Source organism: Meles meles, chromosome 7 (genome assembly GCF_922984935.1).
Source record: "Meles meles chromosome 7, mMelMel3.1 paternal haplotype, whole genome shotgun sequence".
NCBI classification, from domain to species: Eukaryota; Metazoa; Chordata; class Mammalia; order Carnivora; family Mustelidae; genus Meles; species Meles meles.
Window position 1 is genome coordinate 94,921,404 of NC_060072.1, and position 23,457 is coordinate 94,944,860.

At 36.3% G+C, this 23,457-nt stretch overlaps 1 protein-coding gene and 2 pseudogenes across 1 annotated transcript; 2 read left to right on the forward strand and 1 right to left on the reverse strand.

Annotated features, from left to right (window-relative positions):
• The first annotated feature begins 692 nt into the window (after window positions 1-692).
• Window positions 693-1,654, forward strand: LOC123946047 (annotated as a pseudogene).
• Window positions 1,655-8,270: 6,616 nt separating this feature from the next.
• On the forward strand, window positions 8,271-9,209 carry LOC123946051 (olfactory receptor 6C3-like). Its single transcript, XM_046011125.1, has one exon. It carries the CDS (start codon window positions 8,271-8,273, stop codon window positions 9,207-9,209), a length of 939 nt encoding a protein of 312 aa, XP_045867081.1.
• Window positions 9,210-12,623: 3,414 nt separating this feature from the next.
• LOC123946067 lies at window positions 12,624-13,263 on the reverse strand (annotated as a pseudogene).
• Between the last annotated feature and the right edge of the window lie 10,194 nt (window positions 13,264-23,457).

Sequence of the window (23,457 nt, forward strand, 5' to 3'; positions counted from 1 at the left end):
AAATGCGAAATGGATAAAAGACCTCAATGTGAGACAAAAATACGTCAGAATCCTAGAGGAGAACATAGGCAATAACCACTTCAATATCAGCCACAGCAACTTCTTTCAAGATATGTCTCCAAAGGCAAAGGAAAGAAAAGCGAAAATGAACTTTTGGGACTTCGTCAAGATCAAAAGCTTCTGCGAAGGGGCGCCTGGGTGGCTCAGTGGGTTAAAGCCTCTGCCTTCAGCTCAGGTCATGATCCCAGAGTCCTGGGATCGAGCCCCACATCGGGCTCTCTGCTCTGCAGGGAGCCTGCTTCCTCCTCTCTCTCTGCCTGCCTCTCTGCCTAGTTGTGATTTCTCTCTGTCAAATAAATAAAAAATATTAAAAAAAAGAAGATATTAAAAGCTTCTGCGAAGCAAAGGAAACAGTCAACAAAATAAAGAGGCAACCCATGAAATAAAGGTTTTATGAAGAAACATTCTATGTAAAACACAGAGTGTGGCACATGGTAAAACGTACTTTAAACATGTCACCTACTTTTATTAAGTTGTCTTAAAGTTCTGTTACTTTAAATTAATTAAATTAAATTAAACTAAATTAAATTAGTTTACTTCCAGAGACCAACTCCAGTGGTTTCCCATTTGTAATCCCCTTTCTCTAATCCTTCTGTGTTTTCTCCTCTAGTATACATAAAGAAGAAAAAAAAATGAAAAACCACACAATAACAGTTTATCCTCCTGGGATTGTCAGATGATCCACAGCTTCAGGGAGTGATCTTTGTCTTTCTGCTCATCACCTACATGCTCCACATCACTGGGAACCTGACCATTATCACCCTTACTCTGCTAGATGCTCACCTCCAGACTCCCATGTATATCTTCCTCAGAAATTTCTCCTTGCTAGAGGTTTCATTCACCACTGTCACCATACCCAAGTTTCTGGGCACCCTGATTACAGGAGATAAAGCCATTTCCTTTAATGATTGCGTGGCTCAGTTGTTTTTTGTTGTTTTTTTCATTCTGTTGGGAGTCACTGAATTTTACCTCCTGGCTGCCATGTTCTATGACCGTTACATTGACCTCTGCCAGCCTCTGCATTACATGCCCATCATGAATCCCAGAGTCTGCATACTCCTTGTCTTTGCCTCTTGGTTGGCTTCATTCTTAATCATATTCCCATCACTCATGCTGTTCATACAGCTTGATTACTGTATGTCTGTACTGTACTGTACTGTATGTCCAATATAGACCATTTTACCTGTGATTATTTCCTCTTACTACCCCTTTCTTTTTCAGACACAAAATTCCTAGAGACAGTGGATTTTCCTGTGCTGTGTTTACTCTACTGTTCACTTTGGCATTAATAATTCTGTCCTACATTTACATCATCAGAACAATTTTGAGGATTCCTTCTGCTAGTCAGAGGACAAAGGCCTTTTCTACCTGTTCATCCCACATGATTGTCATTTCTATCTCCTATGGCAGCTGCATTTTCATATACATTAATCCAGCAGCAAAAGACAGAGTGTCTCTGAGCAAGGGTGTTGCTGTGCTAAACACTTCAGTAGCCCCCATGCTGAACCCCTTTATTTACAGCCTAAGGAACCAGCAAGTCAGTTGAACCTTCATGGACAGGGCAAGGAAGATTGTATTTTTCTCAAACAAATGAAAAAAGATAAAAGTGTTGTCATAAATTAGAGACATAAAAAAAATCTATGAATATCCATGTTGTCTCACTAGAGTTCTGTTTCATTGCTTATACTTCTATTGCCAGCAGTATACTGAGGATATTTGAGAAATACTGATTATATATATATATATATATATATATATATCTCCACTTAAATTCCAATCACTTTCTCATGCATTTCTTTTCCTTTTAGATAGTCTTTCCACTCTGTAACTATGAGACTGATCTCATTTCCTTCTTCTAAATATTTTTAAATACTATTTTTTTACAATAAAACTTAGAAAATCAAAGAAAAACAAAAAGACACTGTAAGATCAGTGAGTTAAAATTGTTTTATGATTTCACCAGGAAACATTCTTTCAAGGAATTCAGAAAACATTGTCATGTTTAACATTAGTATTATTTTACTATATAAAAACTATAAATATAACTTAGTGTTACTGGAATATTACATGTACTATCCTCTCCATATGATAGCACACCTAGTAACTATGTAAAAAACTATCACTAAGAAAGTGATACATTTACTCTTTTTGAGAATCTCAAAGTATTTTTCAAGTACCCAGTTTAAAATTTTCTGTGCCATATAATTTATCAATTTAAAATGTAATTATGAAGTCACACTTATTTATGGAAAACGTGAAGTAGCCCTTATTTCTAGCAACTCCTTAATTAACAAATAAGCCATATAGGTTCTTTAAAAAAGCCTGAAGACATAAATATTCCTAGACACCAAATATGAGTACATTTACTGTTTTGTAGTAATGTATGAATTTTTTTAAAGAATATATTTATTTATTTGACAGAGAGAGAAGTCACAAGTGGGCAGAGAGGAAGACCGGGGCGGGGGGGGGGCGGAGAAATAGGCTCCCTGCTGAGCGGAGAGCCTGCCATGGAGCTCGATCCCAGGACCCTGAAATCATGACCTGAGCTGAGGGCAGAGGCTTAACCCACTGAGCCACCCAGCTCCCATTAGTAGTATTTAAATACTCGACTTTAAACTGTTCTCCTTGATAATCAACACCTAAGATTATAAGTTTCTCATACCTTTTCTGGCTCTTTTGATATAATACCTTACAAACACAATTCATTTAGGTGCAAATGATGCAAAACCTTATTTGTTTCATGATATACTTTGTTCATAGAAAAAATCATTTTAGCAAATTCAGTTACAAGCTCACTATCATTGTATTTGTTTGGTACTATACTGGATGTTCTATCCAGGAGGCTAGCAGGACAAGGACCAATGCATTTATTAATACTGGAAAGGAAGAAACAAATAAACCTTTCTTAGCAAGTCACATGATTTTTCCTCCTAAGGCCTTAGTGCATTTACACTAGATGGTACTTAAACCAGACAAACTCCTCTCCCAGATATCTGCATGTCACCTCAATAAGACCTCCCCAATTTCTCTACGTAAAATTACAGTAGCCCCCCATTTCCAAGGTTTTTCAGTTTTCTCTTCCTTTACAAAATAGTTATTAAGTTATAAAAGACCCTATGATTTAGGAATCAATCATGTTCATTGTTTATTGTCTGCTTTCTCTCACATCCCTCACCCTAGGAGAGCAGAAATCTCTCTCTTTTCGTCTCCTCTGCAGATGAAATGCTGTGGTCCCCGCAGCAGGGTGCAGGGTCTGCCTAGATGCTTCCCAAAAGCCAGTTGTGCTGTGTCTTCTCAATTCTGCACTCAAAAAGCCCACATGAGTAGCTTGAAAACTGCCACGTGAGAGATATCACATCTTGGAACAAGATCAGCTCTACACATCAGCCCCTCACCTCCACCCCCTGAGAAGCCATTGTTAGACTTTTACCAGAAATCACTAATACTCCTCCTTTAGAACCTGCATCTGCCATGTAGTGGATTTTTGATAAACAATTTTTGAGTACTTAAATACGTTTGAATAATTTAGAATGGTTCCAATGCCCTAGTGCTCTGACTAAATATTTTACCCAACATAAACACATGTAATAATGTTCGTAACAGTGAGTTAGCTTTTAAAACAGTGATCAAATAAAGTGTGTATTTTATCATAACTAGACATTTTGTATGACAAAGGAATAATTAATTGAATATTTTCTAAGGCATTTGGTGTTCATTTTCCTCTTTTTACATTAGGCATTTTGACAACTATGCAAAAACCAATTTATTTGATGTGTATTGCCTTTTCATGAAGTTACTGAGAACAATTCTTCTTAAGGTTTGCATTGGAACTTTCTAATGGTAAGAACTGCTATGATGCAAACCCTTATTTTTTTCACACACAAAAAATTCTTATAACTATTTGGGTTATATCTAGTAATTTATGAGGTCCAACATCATTTGTCAAACGTTACACTTCTGAGATTAAAATATTGACTTATAGAATAATAGTTCAATTAAATAATGGTAGTCAGTAAGTAGGAGGCCAACCAACATCTTGTGGAATGACTTATCTCCACAAGAGCATATAATATATCACTGAAAATGATTAGCAATACATGCTGGAAGTATTCAGTAAAACGATGCCAGTTTAGGTTTCAGAGAAAGTCTTAAAACATTTGGATCCCTTAACCATTTGATTTAATAAATTTTATCTTTTGATTTAGAACACGTTACAGCACGCCATTATTTGTAATTAAAATCCCTCCTCCACTCTCTGAGGAGAGTGAAACCTGGTAGCTTGAACAATGTTTCATTGACCTAAAACATAGTCACTCATCAACCTCAGAATACATGGTAAAATTGACACATTATTAAAAAGCAGATGCCTGGGGCGCCTGAGTGGCTCAGTGGGTTAAGTCCTCTGCCTTCGACTCAGGTCATGATCCCAGAGTCCTGGGATCAAGCCCCACGTCGGACTCTCTGCTCAGAAGCGAGCCTGCTTCCCTTCCTCTCTCTCTGCCTGCCTCTCTGCCTACTTGTGATCTCTATCTGTCAAATAAATAATAAATTAAAAAATTCTTTAAAAAAAAAAGCAGATGCCTACTAGCTTGTGGATAGAAGGGTAACAGGTGTAATCAGTCCTCATTAAAAGTAAATTATTTTGAGGCCTAGAGAAAAGCTAGACAGACAGCTATTAGGAACTAGGAAAAAAGCAGTAAGGGTAGAAAATTAGAGAGTGAGAGGGTGATCAAGGAGGAAAGAGAGGGACAATCCAGTATCTAGGAATTTGAGAAAAGATATGGAGAAGAAACATGTCTAATAGGATATTTCATGAAGTGCAGTGCTTTGTGAGATAGAAATTCATTCCCTTTCCCTGTGAGTCACTAAAGATTGTGTTGCTCACAAACACACAAATGGTGGACACCAGACACTTTAATTTCTTTCTTCCTCAGACTCTTTCTTTACCTGAATAATAATAGCACTGACCTCAGATGGTTTTGTATTGTCTGCCTGTTTGAAAAAATGAGATAATTTTATGGTCAGTGCCTGGTAATCAATAAAAGCTCTGAATAAAATATAAAAAGAATGGCTATTTGGATACAAAACTAAAGGCAAAGGAATAGAATTTTCACAAGTAGAGAATCAGTTTCACCATCTCCACTGAAATATCTTGAATAAATATTTTCAATGCCTATTTTAATGTGTAGCAGTTATAAATACAACACATCTCAGTATCTATGTATTGTCTCTGCTGAGCAGAGAGCCTGATGTGGGGCTTGATCCCAGAATCCTGAGATCATGACGTGAGCTGAAGGCAGAGGCCCAAGCCACTGAGCCACCGAGGCACCCCTATATTTCTATACTATATTACCCTTCTATGGGATAAAAATGACATCTCTCATTGAAGGAATTGTGGAAATAAACAAGTTCAAAACATCTAATGTCAACTTTCCAGATATTTATTTTATTGATTCATAAATATTCTTAATACGAGAAGATGTCATATGCACAAATACAAATAACTGTTTAATGAAAGTAAATAACACAGTGAAGAAAGTAGTCAAAAGGCAATAAAAGCCACATTAGGAAGGGGCTTGGGAATGACTTCCGTAAATTCAAAGGGTCAGTGTAGGTATAAACCTCCTCGTCAGTCTTTAAGAGGCTGTCCATTTCAGAAGACAATCAGTCATACTAGAAATCCACAGCAGTGTGTTCCACCATTTCAACCCGATAAAGAATTCTTCTCTAGATAGCCAAAATTCAAAAGATATCAGCACACTAATTCTACTGAAGACAAGTCCAGTTTCTGGAAGAAAAGTGGGGATTCCTTAATCACAGAAGTCACAGAAGACTTAAGTCACAGAAGACTTAAATTCTACACTTGATCTTAGCCAAAAGGCTGAGAATCGATAGAAGTGTGAAATTCTAAATCAAGCTTTCACATACTTAGAATCTCACCGTTTGTATATTTGTCTATTTTCCTGAGTCATTTTGCTTTTTGTACTTCTTTTTTTTTCCCATTTTATTTATTTTTTCAGCGTAACAGTATTCATTCTTTTTGCACAACACCCAGTGCTCCATGCAAAACGTGCCCTCCCCATTACCCACCACCTGCTTTTTGTACTTCTTAATCAATATTTATAAAAATGATTCATCTCTGTCTTTAATGATTCTTCTCCTTGGCACTCTATTTACTTAATGAATTCCCCCGAGCCAACAAAAAGACACAGATAAAATAAGTCCAGTTCCATTTGTATGTCAGACATCGAGAAAAACATTCCATATATTCTGTTTCTCAAAACAGTGTTTGCAGGAAAATATAGCAGTCCGAGAGCTTAAGGACAATATTACTTGGGTTTTACAGATGTATAATCATAGAATTACAAAATATTTATTTTAAATGTTTGCATGAATAGAAAGAAAAATGATTGGATAAATAAGTGTTTTGTAGTATATGAAAAGAGGCAAATGGAAAAGTAGTAGTCAACCTAGGTGTAACTGAATTTGTATGTGGAGTTTGAAGAGAGATGAAAAGCAAGAATGAGTTGAATTATAATAAAATGTTGTCAGCATTTTATAGTATCAGGAATGAAGGATATTGTGAGTCAAAGAGAATTATAATCCCTTAGAACCATGAAAAAGTTAAATCAACACACTTGTTTTGAGAGCACAGTAGAAACCAAATATTTTACTAACTCGATTCACCACGCTGAAATTGTGTAAATGTTTAAACAAATCAGATGATAAAATTTGAGACTAGATCGTCAAGAAGAATCAGGAAGTAAGTAAATTTTTTATTCTTCAATATAATATATGGAATCTTCATTTTACTTAAATGTTTTAAAAATCATGTTTGCATATATGTTTGTGGATTTACAACCATTATAATATTAAAAATTAAATAATTGCTGGGGCACCTGGGTGGTTCAGTGAGTGAAAGCCTCTGCCTTCAGCTCAGGTCATGTTCCCAGGGTCCAGGTATTGAGCCCAGCTCTCTGCTCGGCGGGGAGACTGCTTCCCCATCTCTCTGCCTGTCTCTCTGCTTACTTGTGATCTCTGTCTGTCAAATAAATAAACAAAATCTTTAAAAAAATTAAATACTTGCTTACTACTAAGAGACTATTAATAAAATCCTAAAGCAGAAACAGAAATAAATATTGGATTATTCATTTTTTTCTAATTTAAAAATGTACTCTGTCACAAAAACGAGATTATTTTTTAAAGTGGATAGAATATCTGCTTCCCAGTTGATGTTATTTTGACCATCCACTTGTTCATTTTCCATAGTGGTATTGTAAACAAAAAAAAAAAAGGAAAAGAAAAGGATTATGCATTGAATGATTTCAACTACTCTAGGCAACTAATTTACTAATAGAAGGTTACCTTCTTGTCCTTCTGATCTTTTTATCAATAAGGCAAAAAAAAAAAAAAGATGAGTGAGATAGCATCAACCAAACACCCTTAAGAAAGTAATTTATAAGAGAATGCCAACAAAACATTCCCATGGATAAACATGCACATTCTACAGTGAGATGATTACTATGGTGACTAATTGTGTGAGCTGGTGAAAGTTTCCTAAACAATGTAGGTCCCCAAATATAAAATGTGGAGGTGGGCCTAAATAACCCCTGTGAGATTTCAAACCCTATATTTATATTTTCCATAATCCAAACTAATTTTTATAACATTGAGGAAAAGAAAAATGTCAATTAGAATATTTTCATGAGGAACCAGGTGGTGGGTAATAGGGAGGGCACGTACTGCATGGAGCACTGGGTGTGATGCCAAAACAATGAACACTGTTATGCTGTAAATAAGCAAATAAAAATAAATTAATTAATTAAAAAAAAGAATATTTTCATGTTTTTAAAAAAGGAGCTAAATATTTTCAAGAATAATTAGAATCTTAACATTTAAAAAAACATTAGAATAAATATCTTCTGCTTAATGTTAACACAAGATTATTTTTATCCATGGCCCATGACAGCACATTTCCAGCAAAAAGAAATCAGTATTTAACTTCAAATAATATGTATTACTTGAATGTGAAGTCCAGTAGAAATTAGAGGGTTGCTGAAGGAAAACATTTGTTTTTTGGCTTCATAGATTATCCATCACTGTGAATATTTTTAAGATTCTGTACTCTAACCTCAAATCGGTTTAAAATTTTTATGTCCTACAGGGGAACATACAGTTTCCATTCTAAAGGGGGGAAGAAAGGATCAGCAATGAAAAACCGCACGGTACCCACAGAATTCATTCTTCTAGGGCTATCAGATGACCCAGAGCTTCAGATTATGATTTTTCTCTTTTTAATTATCACATATATATTAAGTGTCACTGGTAATTTGACCATCATCACTCTCACGTTGGTCGACTCCCATCTACAGACCCCCATGTACTTCTTACTCAGGAACTTCTCTGTATTAGAAATATCCTTTACAACTGTCTGTATTCCTAGATTTCTGGGCACAATTATCACCAGAGACAAGACGATCTCATATAATAATTGTACAGCTCAGTTGTTTTTCTTCATCTTCATGGGTATAACTGAGTTTTACCTTCTAACTGCCATGTCCTATGACCGCTATGTTGCCATCTGTAAACCCTTGCATTATACAACCATCATGAACAAAAGAGTCTGCATTTTACTTGTCTTTTGTGCTTGGTTAGCAGGATTCTTAAATATCTTCCCACCAGTTATTCTTTTTCTCCAGTTAGATTACTGTGGCTCCAATGTCATTGATCACTTTGCTTGTGATTATTTTCCCCTCCTGCAATTATCTTGCTCAGACACATGGCTCTTAGAAGTGATCGGTTTTTACTCTGCCATAGTGATACTGCTTTTCACTTTGGCATTAATAATTTTGTCCTACATGTCCATCATTAAAACAATTCTGAAACTACCCTCTGCCAGTCAGAGGAAAAAGGCATTTTCTACATGTTCCTCACACATGATTGTCATTTCCCTCTCTTATGGAAGCTGCATATTCATGTACGCCAACCCTTCTGCAAAAGAAAAGGCATCATTGACCAAAGGAGTGGCTATTCTGAATACTTCTGTCGCTCCTATGATGAATCCATTTATATATACCCTCAGGAACCAGCAAGTAAATCAAGCCTTTAAGGATACTATCCAAAAGATTATGTTTTTCTTCAGTAAATGAAAGTGTAAGGAACATTAAAAGGATGACATTCTTGTAAATACTATTTTTCACACTTTCTCAAAACTCCCTTTCCTTTACTAGAGTTATGTATTTTCCCCTTTTTTCCACTCCCATATAAAAGTTTCCCAATCTTTGCCTTCAATACATTTGGTGAACTGAATATTGTTTCAGAATTTTATGTAAACTCAAGTATTTTTTTTTTCAATGCAGTAAAACATCTGGGTTAATGATTGTGATTTTGAATGGTAGTGGTTTGCCTTTAAAGAGACACTGGGCATTTAGTTTGATGAAAAGAGTGTCAGGATAGATGTCGATTTCTGAACTTTTCATTCTTACCCAGTAGTAGAAATGAATGTTATTAGAAAACTTTGAGTCTCTTTGTCATTTCCATGAAATCAAGTAAACACAATCACCAGAGGACTGGGAATAAAATATAAATATCTACTTTAAAGTATTAAAAGATTAGAAACTCATACATACTAAAAAATATTTACACAGTTTATCATCATTAAGATGCTAATGAGGTGGAAGAGAAAGGAGCTACAAGAAGATAACAAAAATTTTCAGCAATTCCTACCTTCTACAGCTATTATTTTCTCTGTATTGACTCATTTAATCTTGCCAACAACTTTATGGGTTGCTATTAATTACTAATCTCTCTTAGTCAAAGATATTTTTTCTTAGTCGGATCAAATGCCTCCAAAAATTAAAAAATAAGCAAAGAACAGACAATGTAAAAAAACACCAAACGTATAAAATGGATGAAACTATGATAAACCACTGGAAGGTCACCTTCTGGAGAACCAAGCTTTATTTGTGGCATCTAGAACCGACTTTAGGGTTTTGGGAAGTATGAAAGGGAAATAACATCTACTGATAACATTCTACATGTTCTACTCTGTATTAAGCAATTCACATGCAGTATTTATTTTACAAAACTTGTTAGAAAGTGAACATATTGCTTCCGATTTATAGGTGAATGAACATGATGAAATTGAGGTTGAAAGTTCAATGTACAGAGATTGCAGCTTTCAGAACTGGCATTTCAATCACTTTCCTTTCACCTCAAAAACCAGACTAGTTGGGTTACTTTCATCTTTACCCTGACTTTTGCTTTTAATAATCTATGAATAAAAGCTCGTGTTCAATATTAGGATTGTTAAATTAAAGGACTTTGTAATGTTTAATGAGCTCATTCAGGCTTTTCTTACTTATGGCGGGCTTTGGGGATAGAGTGATGAAGAAGGAGGATTCTTGCTCTAACTTATCTCAGATTCTAGTGGGGGAGAAAAACAACATGAAATTAAAATTTAATTTGATCAATGCAGTGACTTAAGCATGAGAAGCCCATAGCCAGGTAATGTTATCATTATCAAAGAAAATGTCAGTTTTCCTGCCTTAGCACAATTAGTGTCAGTTTCACAATAATTGCTAAATGTTGATTCTTTTTAACCCTAAAGTTTCATGCATAAGACAAACCTTGTCTGCTTTGGCTGTTATCTCAGTTTTCACCTTTATTTTATTTCTTGGTCATAATCACATATGTTTAAAAAAAAAAAGTCATACTGGGCGCCTGGGTGGCTCAGTGGTTTGGGCCGCTGCCTTCGGCTCAGGTCATGATCTCAGGGTCCTGGGATCAAGTCCCACATCGGGCTCTCTGCTCGGCAGGCAGCCTGCTTCCCTCTCACTCTCTCTGCCTGCCTCTCTGCCTACTTGTGATCTCTCTCTGTCAAATAAATAAATAAAAATCTTAAAAAAAATAAAAAAATAAAAAAAGTCATACTATTTCCTCAGTAATAAGGAGTTTTTTAAAAATGTTTATTTATTTATTTGACAGAGAGGGATACAGTGAGAGAGGAAACACAGCAGGGGGAATGGGAGAAGGAGAAGCAGGCTTCCCACCAAGCAAGGAGTCCGATGTGGGGCTCAAAACAGGGCTCAATCTCAGGACCCTGGTATCACGACCTGAGTGTAAAGCAGACACTTAGAGATGGAGCACCCAGGTTCCCCAGTAAGAAGAGTTTTTGAGAAAAGGATATGATACTCTCCAAGACTCTCCAGCAAGCCTCCCTTTACCCTCAAATGGCATTGTGGATCATTCATTCATCTTACACTCAGTTAACCTGGTACCACATGGTATCTATTGCTATCTCAGATCTATTTTTTTTTCAGCGTAACAGTATTCATTGTTTTTGCACCACACCCAGTGCTCCATGCAATACGTGCCCTCCCTAATACCCACCACTTGTTCCCCCAACCTCCCACCTTCCACCCCTCCAAGACCCCCAGGTTGTTTTTCAGAGTCCATAGTCTCACATGGTTCATCTCAGATCTATTTTGAAAGAATTTATATCAATGAACATAGTCAAGATTTCCAAGACTTTCTCAGGCATTTATCAATGTACATTAGGAAACACTGAGATATATTTGACAAATTAAATCCATGCAAAAACTAGGTAAACTAAAAGAAAAACCAATAACAATATTTAATACCTATTATGTGGATATTAACAGTTTAGTATAAGCAGATTAGGAAACTCACAAATATAATTTCTTCCTCCTTCTTTTGTTCTTACCTATTGTACTTTTTAATGCTTTGTAGGAGCAAATGATGAAAAGTTTTTTCTAGCTCTCCAAATTCTGTGTCTTCCTTTGCCTTTGCTGTTGAATTTTTTTAAACATATAATGCATTATTTGCTTCAGGGGTACAGGTCTGTGAATCATCAATCTAACACAATTCACAGGACTCACCATAGCACATACCCTCCCCAATGTCCATCTCCCAGCCACCCTACGCCTCCCTCCCCACTCCCCAGCAAACCTCAGTTTGTTTCCTGAGATTTAGGGTCTCTTATAATTTCTTCCTAATTCTTATAATGAAAATCATTCAGATGTTATTTCTGAAAAGACTTTCAAAGCAGCTACATTGCAGGCATGCACTAGCCATTTGGATTAATCGAACAGACCATTTCCACCTTATAAGATTTTGAGCAACAGATAAAAAGGTAGACAGTTTGGTATGGAATTAATCTTTTATAAAAACATATACCCAGAGCCATAGGAATATAAAATATAGGACGGCTCACAACATTTCTAACAATGCAGTAAGAATTCTGAGTAAAGGTAAGAAATATAATTAAATGGATATCCTGGGCAAAAAGAATAATGATTGCAAATAGCAGCTGTAAAAGTGAGCAAAGTGAATGGGAATTGTGTGGTTAGAAACAGAAAACAGCAAGTAGTTATTACTTCTCTTCTATGCTTTCTATGAAAAGCTGATTTTATTGATTCAATTTATTATGCACAGAAAAAAGTTTTGCTATAAAACCAATATTAGTGTTCCTCATATGGATAGTATACATTTCTTTCTTTTTTTTTTTCTAATGTTAGCACAAGGGTTTATCGAGGTATGCCTTAGTACAGGTGCTGGGGCTTGTCCATGATGCTTTTGTTGCATAAAGTGCAGACCTCCTGCCAATTCTTCTTGAGCAACAATACCTGGAAGTTGACAGCTAAGTGGATGTTGCATACAAGCTCATCACCTGCCATCTTCATGTGGCCAACAGCCATGCCAACATAACAACTTCTTCATCTGGAATTGGACTGTGGACTTCACTTTTTCCACTTTGACCCCCATGTTCTCATTGTGGGTTGAGAATGGAAGGGAAATTGCCAGCTTTATTCAGGCCTGGACCCAAAACTCGTGGAATCTGCTTGATCAGCAATTCTGAAGCCAAAAAGGCATCACAATTCCTGGTCATATTCTTGACTAATCTTTTATTCTTGTTGAGTTTCTTCAGTGTCTCAGTGTCCGTGTGGGGAATATCCACAATCTTGGACTCATAACAGTGCTGCTGGTCCTCCAAAACTTGGGACAGGGAGTGGACTTGAGTCTGAATGTGCCTGAGAAGGATTTGTCCTTCTGTGGGTTGTAGTTCTTCAAGCTGATCTGCAGCTCCACCATCTCCAGAAACTTCTGACACTGGCACTGATTCCCATTCAGGACTTCCCACACCACCAGCACAGGGTGTCACTTGGAGACTTTGCTGCTCATGGTGGCTCATCACAATAACCAGATGAAAGAGCAACATTGTATGTTTTAACCTCTCTTCAACATTTTACCTATCCTCCCCCCCCCAGATATTAACAATCCCTTTAAGTGGGTATACTTTTTTCCTCCCTTTAAAGTAAAAGACAGATATTCATAGGAAAAAAATAATGTATATATGGCCAATATGCATCTGAGAAATGATTCAGATAATGCTGTGCTCCCCAAAAAAGCCATTGTACCAATTGCTGGGGGAGATGAGAAATTTTGCAACATGAACATATACAAAGAAATCTTAGATTTTCAGAATAGGATGCTATTTCTTCCACAAAACACTTTCTTTCACAAGAGTACTAAATAAGCTCATCTAAAATGCCAGGCTTGGCTTATGGGAATTTCTCTCCAAAATAACATATCTTAGAAAATTAAAAATTCAGAAGACAGCTGCTTTTTTTTTAATTAGACTTAAATCCCTAAACTTACATGCAGAAAATTGCTTTCACTAAAGAAGCTTAGAATCCCAAACTCTTCCACTGGTAATCTCAGATGTAATATATGCCTGTATGATAATATCATCTCTCATTGGCAAGAGTTTCTGTCATTTTTGGATTGAGCACTTAGTTATCCACAACAACAACTGCAGCCATAATCATAGATTATGGGATTAACAACTGATTCTCTCACTGATAGATAATACTTAGTCATTCTCCATCAGTCTGATTTGAGTCACAGTAAGTCTTTGTATACTTAAATAATCAGATCTCTTTGGTATTCATCATGCCCTATACCACTCTGTCTGATGGTAGATCTCCAGTGCTAAAGTCCTCAAATTCGCATTGCCCTCTTTGCTCCATCTATAAAATTGGCTTTGTATTGCTGTAATTCATAGTCAAATAGGATTACATGAGCCTAATGATACAGTATGTTTATCAATATGATTAGAAATTTTCACCATATACTGGACTGTCATCTTTCTCGATGCTAGATCGTCACAGACTATGAACATTTTGCTAGAAAATGGGATACTTTGTTCATTATTGCCTATCAAAAGGCTTACCATAGTGCTGTCATTTACTAAAATATTTGTTAATCAACAAAAGGATGGAGGTCTCAAAAAGACTATTACTATATAAACTATTAATACCTCCTGCCTTAAAATTATCATTGCTCTGCTCTGATATCCTGTTTGAATAATTTTTTATGACTCGGTTTTCTAGGATGCCTTGTTTTTCAAAACCATGGACAGAAATCACTACACGCTTTCAACAATAGCAGCTCCTCTTAAACTCATTACTCAACAGGCAGAAACTCTCTTTTCTTTTTAGGTCTACCTCCCAGGATCTCCACTGGGGACACATACAGGCAAAATTATATCTTTTAATCATGGTACCAGATGGAACCCTATGTTTAGACTTCCATGGATATCACACTTTTAACGTTTTCTTAACTTGAGATGTTTTCATACAGACAATAGTGAAAATCACAGTGGTACTCAACAATATTATTCACTTAGCACATCAAAGGCTTTCTTGACATGCATCCCTTCAGGTCTCAGAAGCAGCTCATATACTCCATTATTCACTCCACTAAGTCTCCATTTGTGCAATCTTGGAAAAAATTAGTGAAACTCTAGTGAGTCACTTACTGATCTAAAAATTAAGGAGAATAATGGGAATTACCTCAAAGGGTTGTTTAAATATTTATTTAGACATGGCTAACAAATATGCCTGGTACCTCCCAGGGCTTAATTAGTTAAAACTATGACTATTATCTTAAGTAATGTTAGTTTTAATTAAATGTCATAAAGCCAGCAACATGCAATTTACTCAAAAATAATTTGCCTTTATGCATTACAACAGTGTCTGTAGGACAACTGTCCTTGTAGAGTACTTTATGTGGTATTCCTTCATCTGTAAATTGAGGATGACAATAATGTTTACTTGATTTATTGATGAGTAATTTAGACAACTCTTTTACATTTCATTATTCTACAAGTGTTTTATTATGAACTTATATATTTTGCATCTTCTAAATTCCATCACATATGTCTATCTATATGCAAGGACTGCAAAGGCTACATTTTCAGTTGTCTTTGAAGCTAGGATTCTAAACATCATTTTAGTTCTGCCAGTCAGATACATTCATAAAAGATACAAATTTAAACATTGTTATAGGGGTGCCTGGGTGGCTCAGTTGGTTAAGCGACTGCCTTCAGCTCAGGTCATTATCCTGGACTCCCAGGATCGAGTCCCACATTGGGCTCCCAGCTCCATGGGGAGTCTGTTTCTCCCTCTGACCTTCTCCTCTCTCATGCTCTCTCTCTCAAATAAATAAATAAAACCTTAAAAAAAGCATAGTTAAGTATCTACATTGCTGGTGTAGTTCATAGCAGATTCACATGACCCTAAATTTTATAGCTATAGCACTAGATTCCTGAGGAGGAGTTATCATGGAGACTTAATTTTGTGAAGCAGCTTTGAGGTCATTCCACAAACTCATCTTAAAATCTGCCTTCAGGAATGCCAGGATGGCACAGTCAGTTAAGTGCCTGCTTTTGGCTTAAGTCATTGTCCCAGAGCCCCGGGATCAAGTCCCGCATCAGGCTTCTTGCTCAGTGGGGTCCTGCTTCCCCCTCTGCCTGCTGCGTTCCCTGCTTGTGCTCTTTCTCTTTCTCTCTCAAAGAATTAAAAAAAATCTTTTAAAAAATCTGCCTTCAGCTCTCTTGATAATTCCTTAAACCAAAAATTACTTGATACTAAATAGATTTATTTTTAATTAGCTTCCTTAAATCCTGCTCTCTGCAACTGTAGTTGATATATAGAGAACCTATCCCAGGATCTGACTTTTAAACCAATAAGAATCTGGAACCAATTTATTAACCTGGTTTTGTCTGTAATCAGCAATGATTCCATTAGGCACACAAACACTGATAGTCTACATGGACACATTTATAAGGGAGAGTTCGTCTAGAATTAAATGCCTACTAAAAGCAAGGTTGAATAAAACTGAACAATGAATACAACACTTATTTAGGAGCTAGCTGCTTCCAAATACATTAAACAGCTTAAAAAAAGAAAATGTAACTTTAAAGTTTCAATTATGGCATAACTGAAGAAATGATAAATCCTTATCCTACAGGTTCCTTAATTATAAAGCTGATTTAATTCACAAATTCTTCACATGTCTTATGTGAATGCTAGGACACTGATTGGGAAAGAATGGGAACTGATCAATGGAATGAAGGTATCTCTGTGGATTCAGATAACTCAGAGTACCTGAAAGTGAAAGCACCACCTAGACTCCCTTGCCAACAGATGGAACCATATTTATCTTGCTCTGCTTCATGAAACTATAGAACCTCTATACTTACCACACATGAAGGAATTAGCTTTAAATTTTTCCTTATGTGTACAGTCACCATTCCTATTTTCTGACCTATAATATGCATCAGAATCTAGTCTTACCAGAAAGTGGTAAGCAAGTACAAACTCAGGAGAAGGCATAATTACATTGAAAAATTTTATCTAATTTTGAAAATTTATCAAAATTAAATATGGGAACTTATGTTTGGATGGATTCTCATGGCATATATCCAGGACAGAAGAAACAGAATTTTACACTATGCCAAATTCATTGAAATAAGTACCTCTATCAGAAATTCTGGGTTTGCTAAGCCACATTGAATAGATAGAAGTTCCAGTGGAGGGGCACCTGGGTGGCTCAGTAGGTTTAAGCCTCTGCCTTCGGCTCAGTCATGATCCCAGGGTCCTGGGATTGAGCCCTGCATCAGGCTCTCAGTGGGGACCTTGCTTCCCCCTACCCCGCTTCCGTCTCTGCCAATATGTGATCTCTGTCAAATAAATAAATCTTTAAAAAGATAAAAAAAAAGTTCCAGTGTATTCTCAAGATATCACTGAACTGATAATTCCAAGTTAACTTATAACAAAAAAAGTTGAAATATTATAAATTCCTTAATATAATTACAATCAATAGATTGATGATATAGTTTGGAAAGCATTCAGCATGTTTAAGCTATTCACTGACCTCCAAAATGTATTCCCTAAGACACCAAGAGTTGAAACAAATACAATGACTTTCTTTTTTAAAAATCTGAGGAGGGCACCTAGGTGGCTCGTTTGGCTGGGCAACTGCCTTCAACTCAGGTCATGATCCTGGAGTCCTGGGATCAAGTCCCACATTGGGGAGCAGCTCCATGGGGAGTCTGCTTCTCCCTCTGACCTTTTCCCATCTCATGCTCTCTCTCACTCTCTCTCTCTCTCAAATAAATAAATAAAATCTAAACAATTAAAAAATTAAAAACTGAGTAAAGGAGCACATAGGTGCCTCAGTCTGCTGAGCATCTGAATCTTGATTTCAGCTCTGGTCATGATCTCAGGGCCATGAGATCAAGCATCCTGTCATGTTCCACACTCAGCAGGGAGTCTGCTTGTGGATTCTCTTCCTCTCCTTCTGTCCTTCCCCTGCTCATGTTCTCTCTCTTCCTCTTTAAAATAAATAAAATCTTAAAAAAGAAAAAAACAGGAAAAGTGGAAGAAGGGGTAATAACTAAAGTGGGAGGTACTCTTAGTGAAGGAGCAATTGAGCATCCCCACTAATGTCTCCCTTAAATCTTCAAATGATGTAAGCAAGTTAGTATCCAACACCCAAGGATGTTATTACCAATCTAGAGATTGGTAATAAAAATGATAATTGACAAAAATCGACCTTGCTATAGGAGATTCATCATGAAAGTCTAGGAGAGAAATAAATGGCCAACCCACTGAGGTGTTTCTTATTCAATAACAACAGCAGCAACCACAATAAACATAGTGTCTTATGAAAGCCTGATTTGAATTACCATGGTTAATCACAAACTTTCATCCAATGCAAATCTGAATCAACTTCCAGAAAAAGAGCATCTTCTGTGAAGCAGAAAGTGTTCTGTTACAATTTAAGAAAGACCCTACAGGTTCACAACATACATACAATGAATTTCATTGTCAATTTATAATGGCTAGTTACCAGAGGAAGAAAAACTGAAACTGGTTGACAGACAATTCTGCATCATATAATATAAATGCAATAAATAATCTACTGAGTCAATGAATCTCATTCAGGAATGGCCCTAAATCATAGTATAGGGTGTTTTTCTAGTAGAATCATTTCCAGAAGTTTACAGATAGTCAGATGTTAAGATTTTGTACTGTTTCATTAACATTAATTGATATATATTGGGTAGCAAGAGGCTTAGAAGAAATATTGGAATATCAATAACAAAGAGAGTTAGGAAATTGGTACTTGAATGAGACTCTCATAATGGAACCAGATTATTTAGGTGTTTGTGTGCCATGTGACTTTTCAACAAAAACTCAATCTGAGAAGGAGATTTATAATGATCAACAGGATAAGATGACCCATTTTATGAAAGCCATTCACTTTTCCTGAATCATTTATTTGAAAACATGATTACTAAGTTAATGAAAAATATGGCCATGAAGGCAATAATTAAATTTATGTAAAAGTTACCTGGATGTAAAACCTGCTAGTACCCAGGATCATGCTGAGCTTTTGATACAGCTCATATGCTAGAGAGAACAACTAGCTACCTGACAGAAAATTGATAACTTTACACCCCTTTCTTCATTAAAATCACTAAATTAAAATGGAATGTACATGAGAGATACAGGACACATTCATGTAGGCAACATTTTGGTTTCTCAGAAATGAGGTGTAGGTCACCATATGGTATTGACTGAAGAAAAAAAATGTATATGTATATATACACTACATAATGACAAAATTAAGAAATTAAGAAAATATAATTTAAAACATCTTTTTTTCTGACTTGAGGAGAAACCCTTAGGACATGCTAAGAAGCATTGCTTTGTTTACAACAGAAGATACAATGAACAAGGAAAGACACACAAACAGAAATGAGTTTATTAATATGCCATCTATAAATTTGACCATCCTTTTTTTACCTGTCTTTTGCTTATTTAAAATTTTATATATACTCATTCATTTTCATTTATTCATTTTTTCATTTCATTTTCAACTTTATAAAATGAAGGCAAATACTAGATATTCATATTTTTTTAATTGTGCATGCTGGATAAGTAATTGCTGAATAGTACCACGTCTATCACTGGAGTAAAAAAAATATGGTCTCAGGTGTGAATTTAAAAGTAAACTAAAGCTAAAATACAAACAAGTCTTATCATTAGTAAACTGATATGGCATAACATAGACTTAACAAAATCTTCTGTCTTTGACGGATTTGTCTTTAATGCATAAAAGATTGTTATGTCATTATTTATATGGTTATTCTTTTCATTTTCATTGTATCATCACAAGAATTTATTAATATTTTGCCTTCATCATTCCTAGTCTCCCTCCTGGCTAACCTTAAATATACAGCTGCCTGGGAGAATTTACAAGCCTGTATTCCCATAGCACGGTGCTCATAAACCACTTTTGCACTCATCTCATTGTTTTATAGTTATTTACATGTATTTTTTTTAATTTTTTATTTATTTATTTTTTTTATGAACATATAATGTATTTTTATCCCCAGGGGTACAGGTCTGTGAATCTCCAGGTTTACACACTTCACATCTCTCACCATAGCACATACCCTCCCCAATGTCCATAACCCCACCTCACTCTCCCAACCCCCTTCCCTCCAGCAACCCTCAGTTTGCTTTGTGAGATTAAGAGTCACTTATGGTTTGTCTCCATCCCAGTTCCATCTTGTTTCATTTATTCTTCTCCTACGCCCCTAAACCCCATGTTGCATCTCCATGTCCCCATATCAGGGAGATCATATGATAGTGGTCTTACTCTGACTGGCTTATTTCACTAAGCATGATACCCTCTACTTCCATCCACATCGTCGCAAATGGCAAGATTTCATTTCTTTTGATGGCTGCATAGTATTCCATTGTGTATATATACCACCTCTTCTTTATCCATTCATCTGTTGATGCACATCTAGGTTCTTTCCATACTTTGGCTATTGTAGACATTGATGCTATAAACATTCGGGTACACGTGCCCCTTCGGATCACTACGTTTGTATCTTTAGGGTAAATACCCAGTAGTGCAATTGCTGGGTCATAGGGTAGTTCTATTTTCAACATTTTGAGGAACCTCCATGCTGTTTTCCAGAGTGGTTGCACCAGCTTGCATTCCCACCAACAGTGTAGGAGGGTACCCCTTTCTCCGCATCCTGGCCAGCATCTGTCATTTCCTGACTTGTTAATTTTAGCCATTCTGACTGGTGTGAGGTGATATCTCATTGTGGTTTTGATTTGTATTTCCTTGATGCCGAGCAATGTGGAGCTCTTTTTCATGTGTCTGTTGGCCATCTGGATGTCTTCTTTGCAGAAATGTCTGTTCATGTGTTCTGCCCATTTCTTATTGGATTATTTGATCTTTGGGTGTTGAGTTTCCTAAGTTCTTTATAGATTTTGGACACTAGCCCTTTATCTGATATGTCATTTGCAAATATCTTCTCCCATTCTGTCAGTTGTCTTTTCGTTTTGTTAACTGTTTCCTTTACTGTGCAAAAGCTATTGATATTGAAGAAATACCAATAGTTCATTTTTTGCCCTTGCTTCCCTTCCCTTTGGCAATGTTACTAGGAAGACGTTGCTGTGGCTGAGGTCGAAGAGGTTGCTGCCTGCGTTCTCCTCAAGGATTTTGAAGGATTCCTTTCTCACATTGAGGTCCTTCATCCATTTTGAGTCTGTTTTCGTGTGTGGTGTAAGGAAATGGTCCAATTTCATTTTTCTGCATGTGGCTGTCCAATTTTCCCGACACCAATTATTGAAGATGCTGTCTTTTTTCCATTGGACATTATTTCCTGCTTTGTCGAAGATTAGTTGACCATAGAGTTGAAGGTCCATTTCTAGGCTCTCTATTCTGTTCCATTGATCTATGTGTCTGTTTTTGTGCCACTAACATGCTGTCTTGATGATGACAGCTTTGTAATAGAGCTTGAAGTCCGGAATTGTGATGCCAACAACTTTGGCTTTGTTTTTCAATATTCCTTTGGCTATGAGGTTCCATATAAATTTCAGGATTATTTGTTCCATTTCTTTGAAAAAAATGGATGGTATTTTGATACAGATTGCATTAAATGTGTAGATTGCTTTAGGAAGTATAGACATTTTCACAATATTTGTTCTTCCACTCCATGAGCATGGAACATTTTTCCATTTCTTTGTGTCTTCCTCCATGTCTTTCATGAGTACTTTATAGTTTTCGGTGCATAGATTCTCAGCCTCTTTGGTTAGGTTTATTCCTGGGTATCTTATAGTTTTGGGTGCAATTGTAAATGGGATTGACTCCTTATTTTCTCTTTCTTCTGTCTTGTTGTTGGTATACAGAAATGCAACTGATTTCTGTGTATTGATTTTCTATCCTGACATTTTACTGAATTCCTGTACAAGTTCTAGCAGTTTTGGAGTGGAGTCTTTTGGGTTTTCCACATATAGTATCATATCATCTGCGAAGAGTGATAGTTTGACTTCTTCTTTGCCAATTTGGATGCCTTTAATTTCTTTTTGTTGTCTGATTGCTGAGGCTAGGACTTCTAGTACTATGTTGAATAGCAGTGGTGATAATGGACATCCCTGCCGTGTTCCTGACCTTAGCGGAAAAGCTTTCAGTTTTTCTCCATTGAGAATGATATTTGCGGTGGGTTTTCCATAAATGGCTTTGATAATATTGAGGTATGTGCCCTCTATCCCTACACTTTGAAGAGTTTTGAACAGGAAGGGATGCTGTACGTTGTCAAATGATTTTTCAGCATCTATGGAGAGTATCATATGGTCCTTGTTCTTTCTAATATTAATGTCTTGTATAACATTGATTGATTTGCGGATGTTGAACCAAACTTGCAGCCCTGGAATAAATCCCACTTGGTCGTGGTGAATAATCCTTTTAATGTACTGTTGAATCCTATTGGCTAGCATTTTGGTGAGAATTTTTACATCTGTGTTCATCAAGAATATTGGTCTGTAGTTCTATTTTTGGTGGGATCCTTGTCTGGTTTTGGGATCAAGGTGATGCTGGCCTCATAAAATGAGTTTGGACATTTTCCTTCCATTTCTATTTTTTGGAACAGTTTCAGGAGAATAGGCATTAGTTCTTCTTTAAATGTTTGGTAGAATTCCACTGGCAAGCCGTCTGGCCCTGGGCTTTTGTTTGTTTGGAGATTTTTGATGACTGTTTCAATCTCCTTATTGGTTATGGGTCTGTTCAGGTTTTCAATTTCTTCCTGATTCAGTTGTAGTAGTTTATATTTCTCTAGGAATGCATCCATTTCTTCCAGATTGTCAGATTTGTTGGTGTAGAGCTGCTCATAGTATGTTGCTATAATTGTCTGTATTTCTTTGGTGTTAGTTGTGATCTCTCCTTTTTCATTCATGATTTTATTGATTTGGGTCCTTTCTCTTGTCTTTTTGATGAGTCTGGCCAGGGATTTATCAATCTTATTAATTCTTTCAAAAAAACAGCTCCTAGTTTCGTTGATTTGCTCTATGTTTTTTTGGTTTCTATTTCATTGATTTCTGCCCTGGTCTTTATGATTTCTCTTCTCCTGCTGGGTTTAGGGTTTCTTTCTTGTTCTTTCTCCAGCTCCTTTAGGTGTCGGGTTAGGTTGTGTATTTGAGACCTTTCTTGATTCTTGAGAAAGGCTTGTACCACTATATATTTTCCTCTCAGGACTGCCTTTGCTGTGTCCCACAGATTTTGAACCGTTGTGTTTTCATTATCATTTGTTTCCATGAATTTTTTCAATTCTTCTTTAATTTATATTGACCCATTCATTCTTTAGCAGGATGTTGTTTAGTCTCCATGTATTTGGGTTGTTTCCAAATTATCTCTTGTGATTGAGTTCTAGCTTCAGAGCATTGTGGTCTGAAAATATGCAGGGAATGATCCCAATCTTTTGATAATGGTTGAGACCTGATTTGTGACCCAGGATGTGATCTATTCTGGAGAAGGTTCCATGTGCACTAGAGAAGAATGTGTATTCTGTTGCTTTGGGATGAAATGTTCTGAATAGACCTGTGATGTCCATCTGGTCCAGTGTGTCATTTAAGGCATTTATTTCCATGTTGCTCTTTTGCTTGGATGATCTGTCCATTTCAGTGAGAGGGTGTTAAATTCCCCTACTATTATTAATTTATTGTT

What these genes read in the sequence shown, in the direction of transcription:
- LOC123946051 (XM_046011125.1), top strand. Translation starts at nt 8,271, where the DNA reads ATGAAAAACCGCACGGTACCCACAGAATTCATTCTTCTAGGGCTATCA.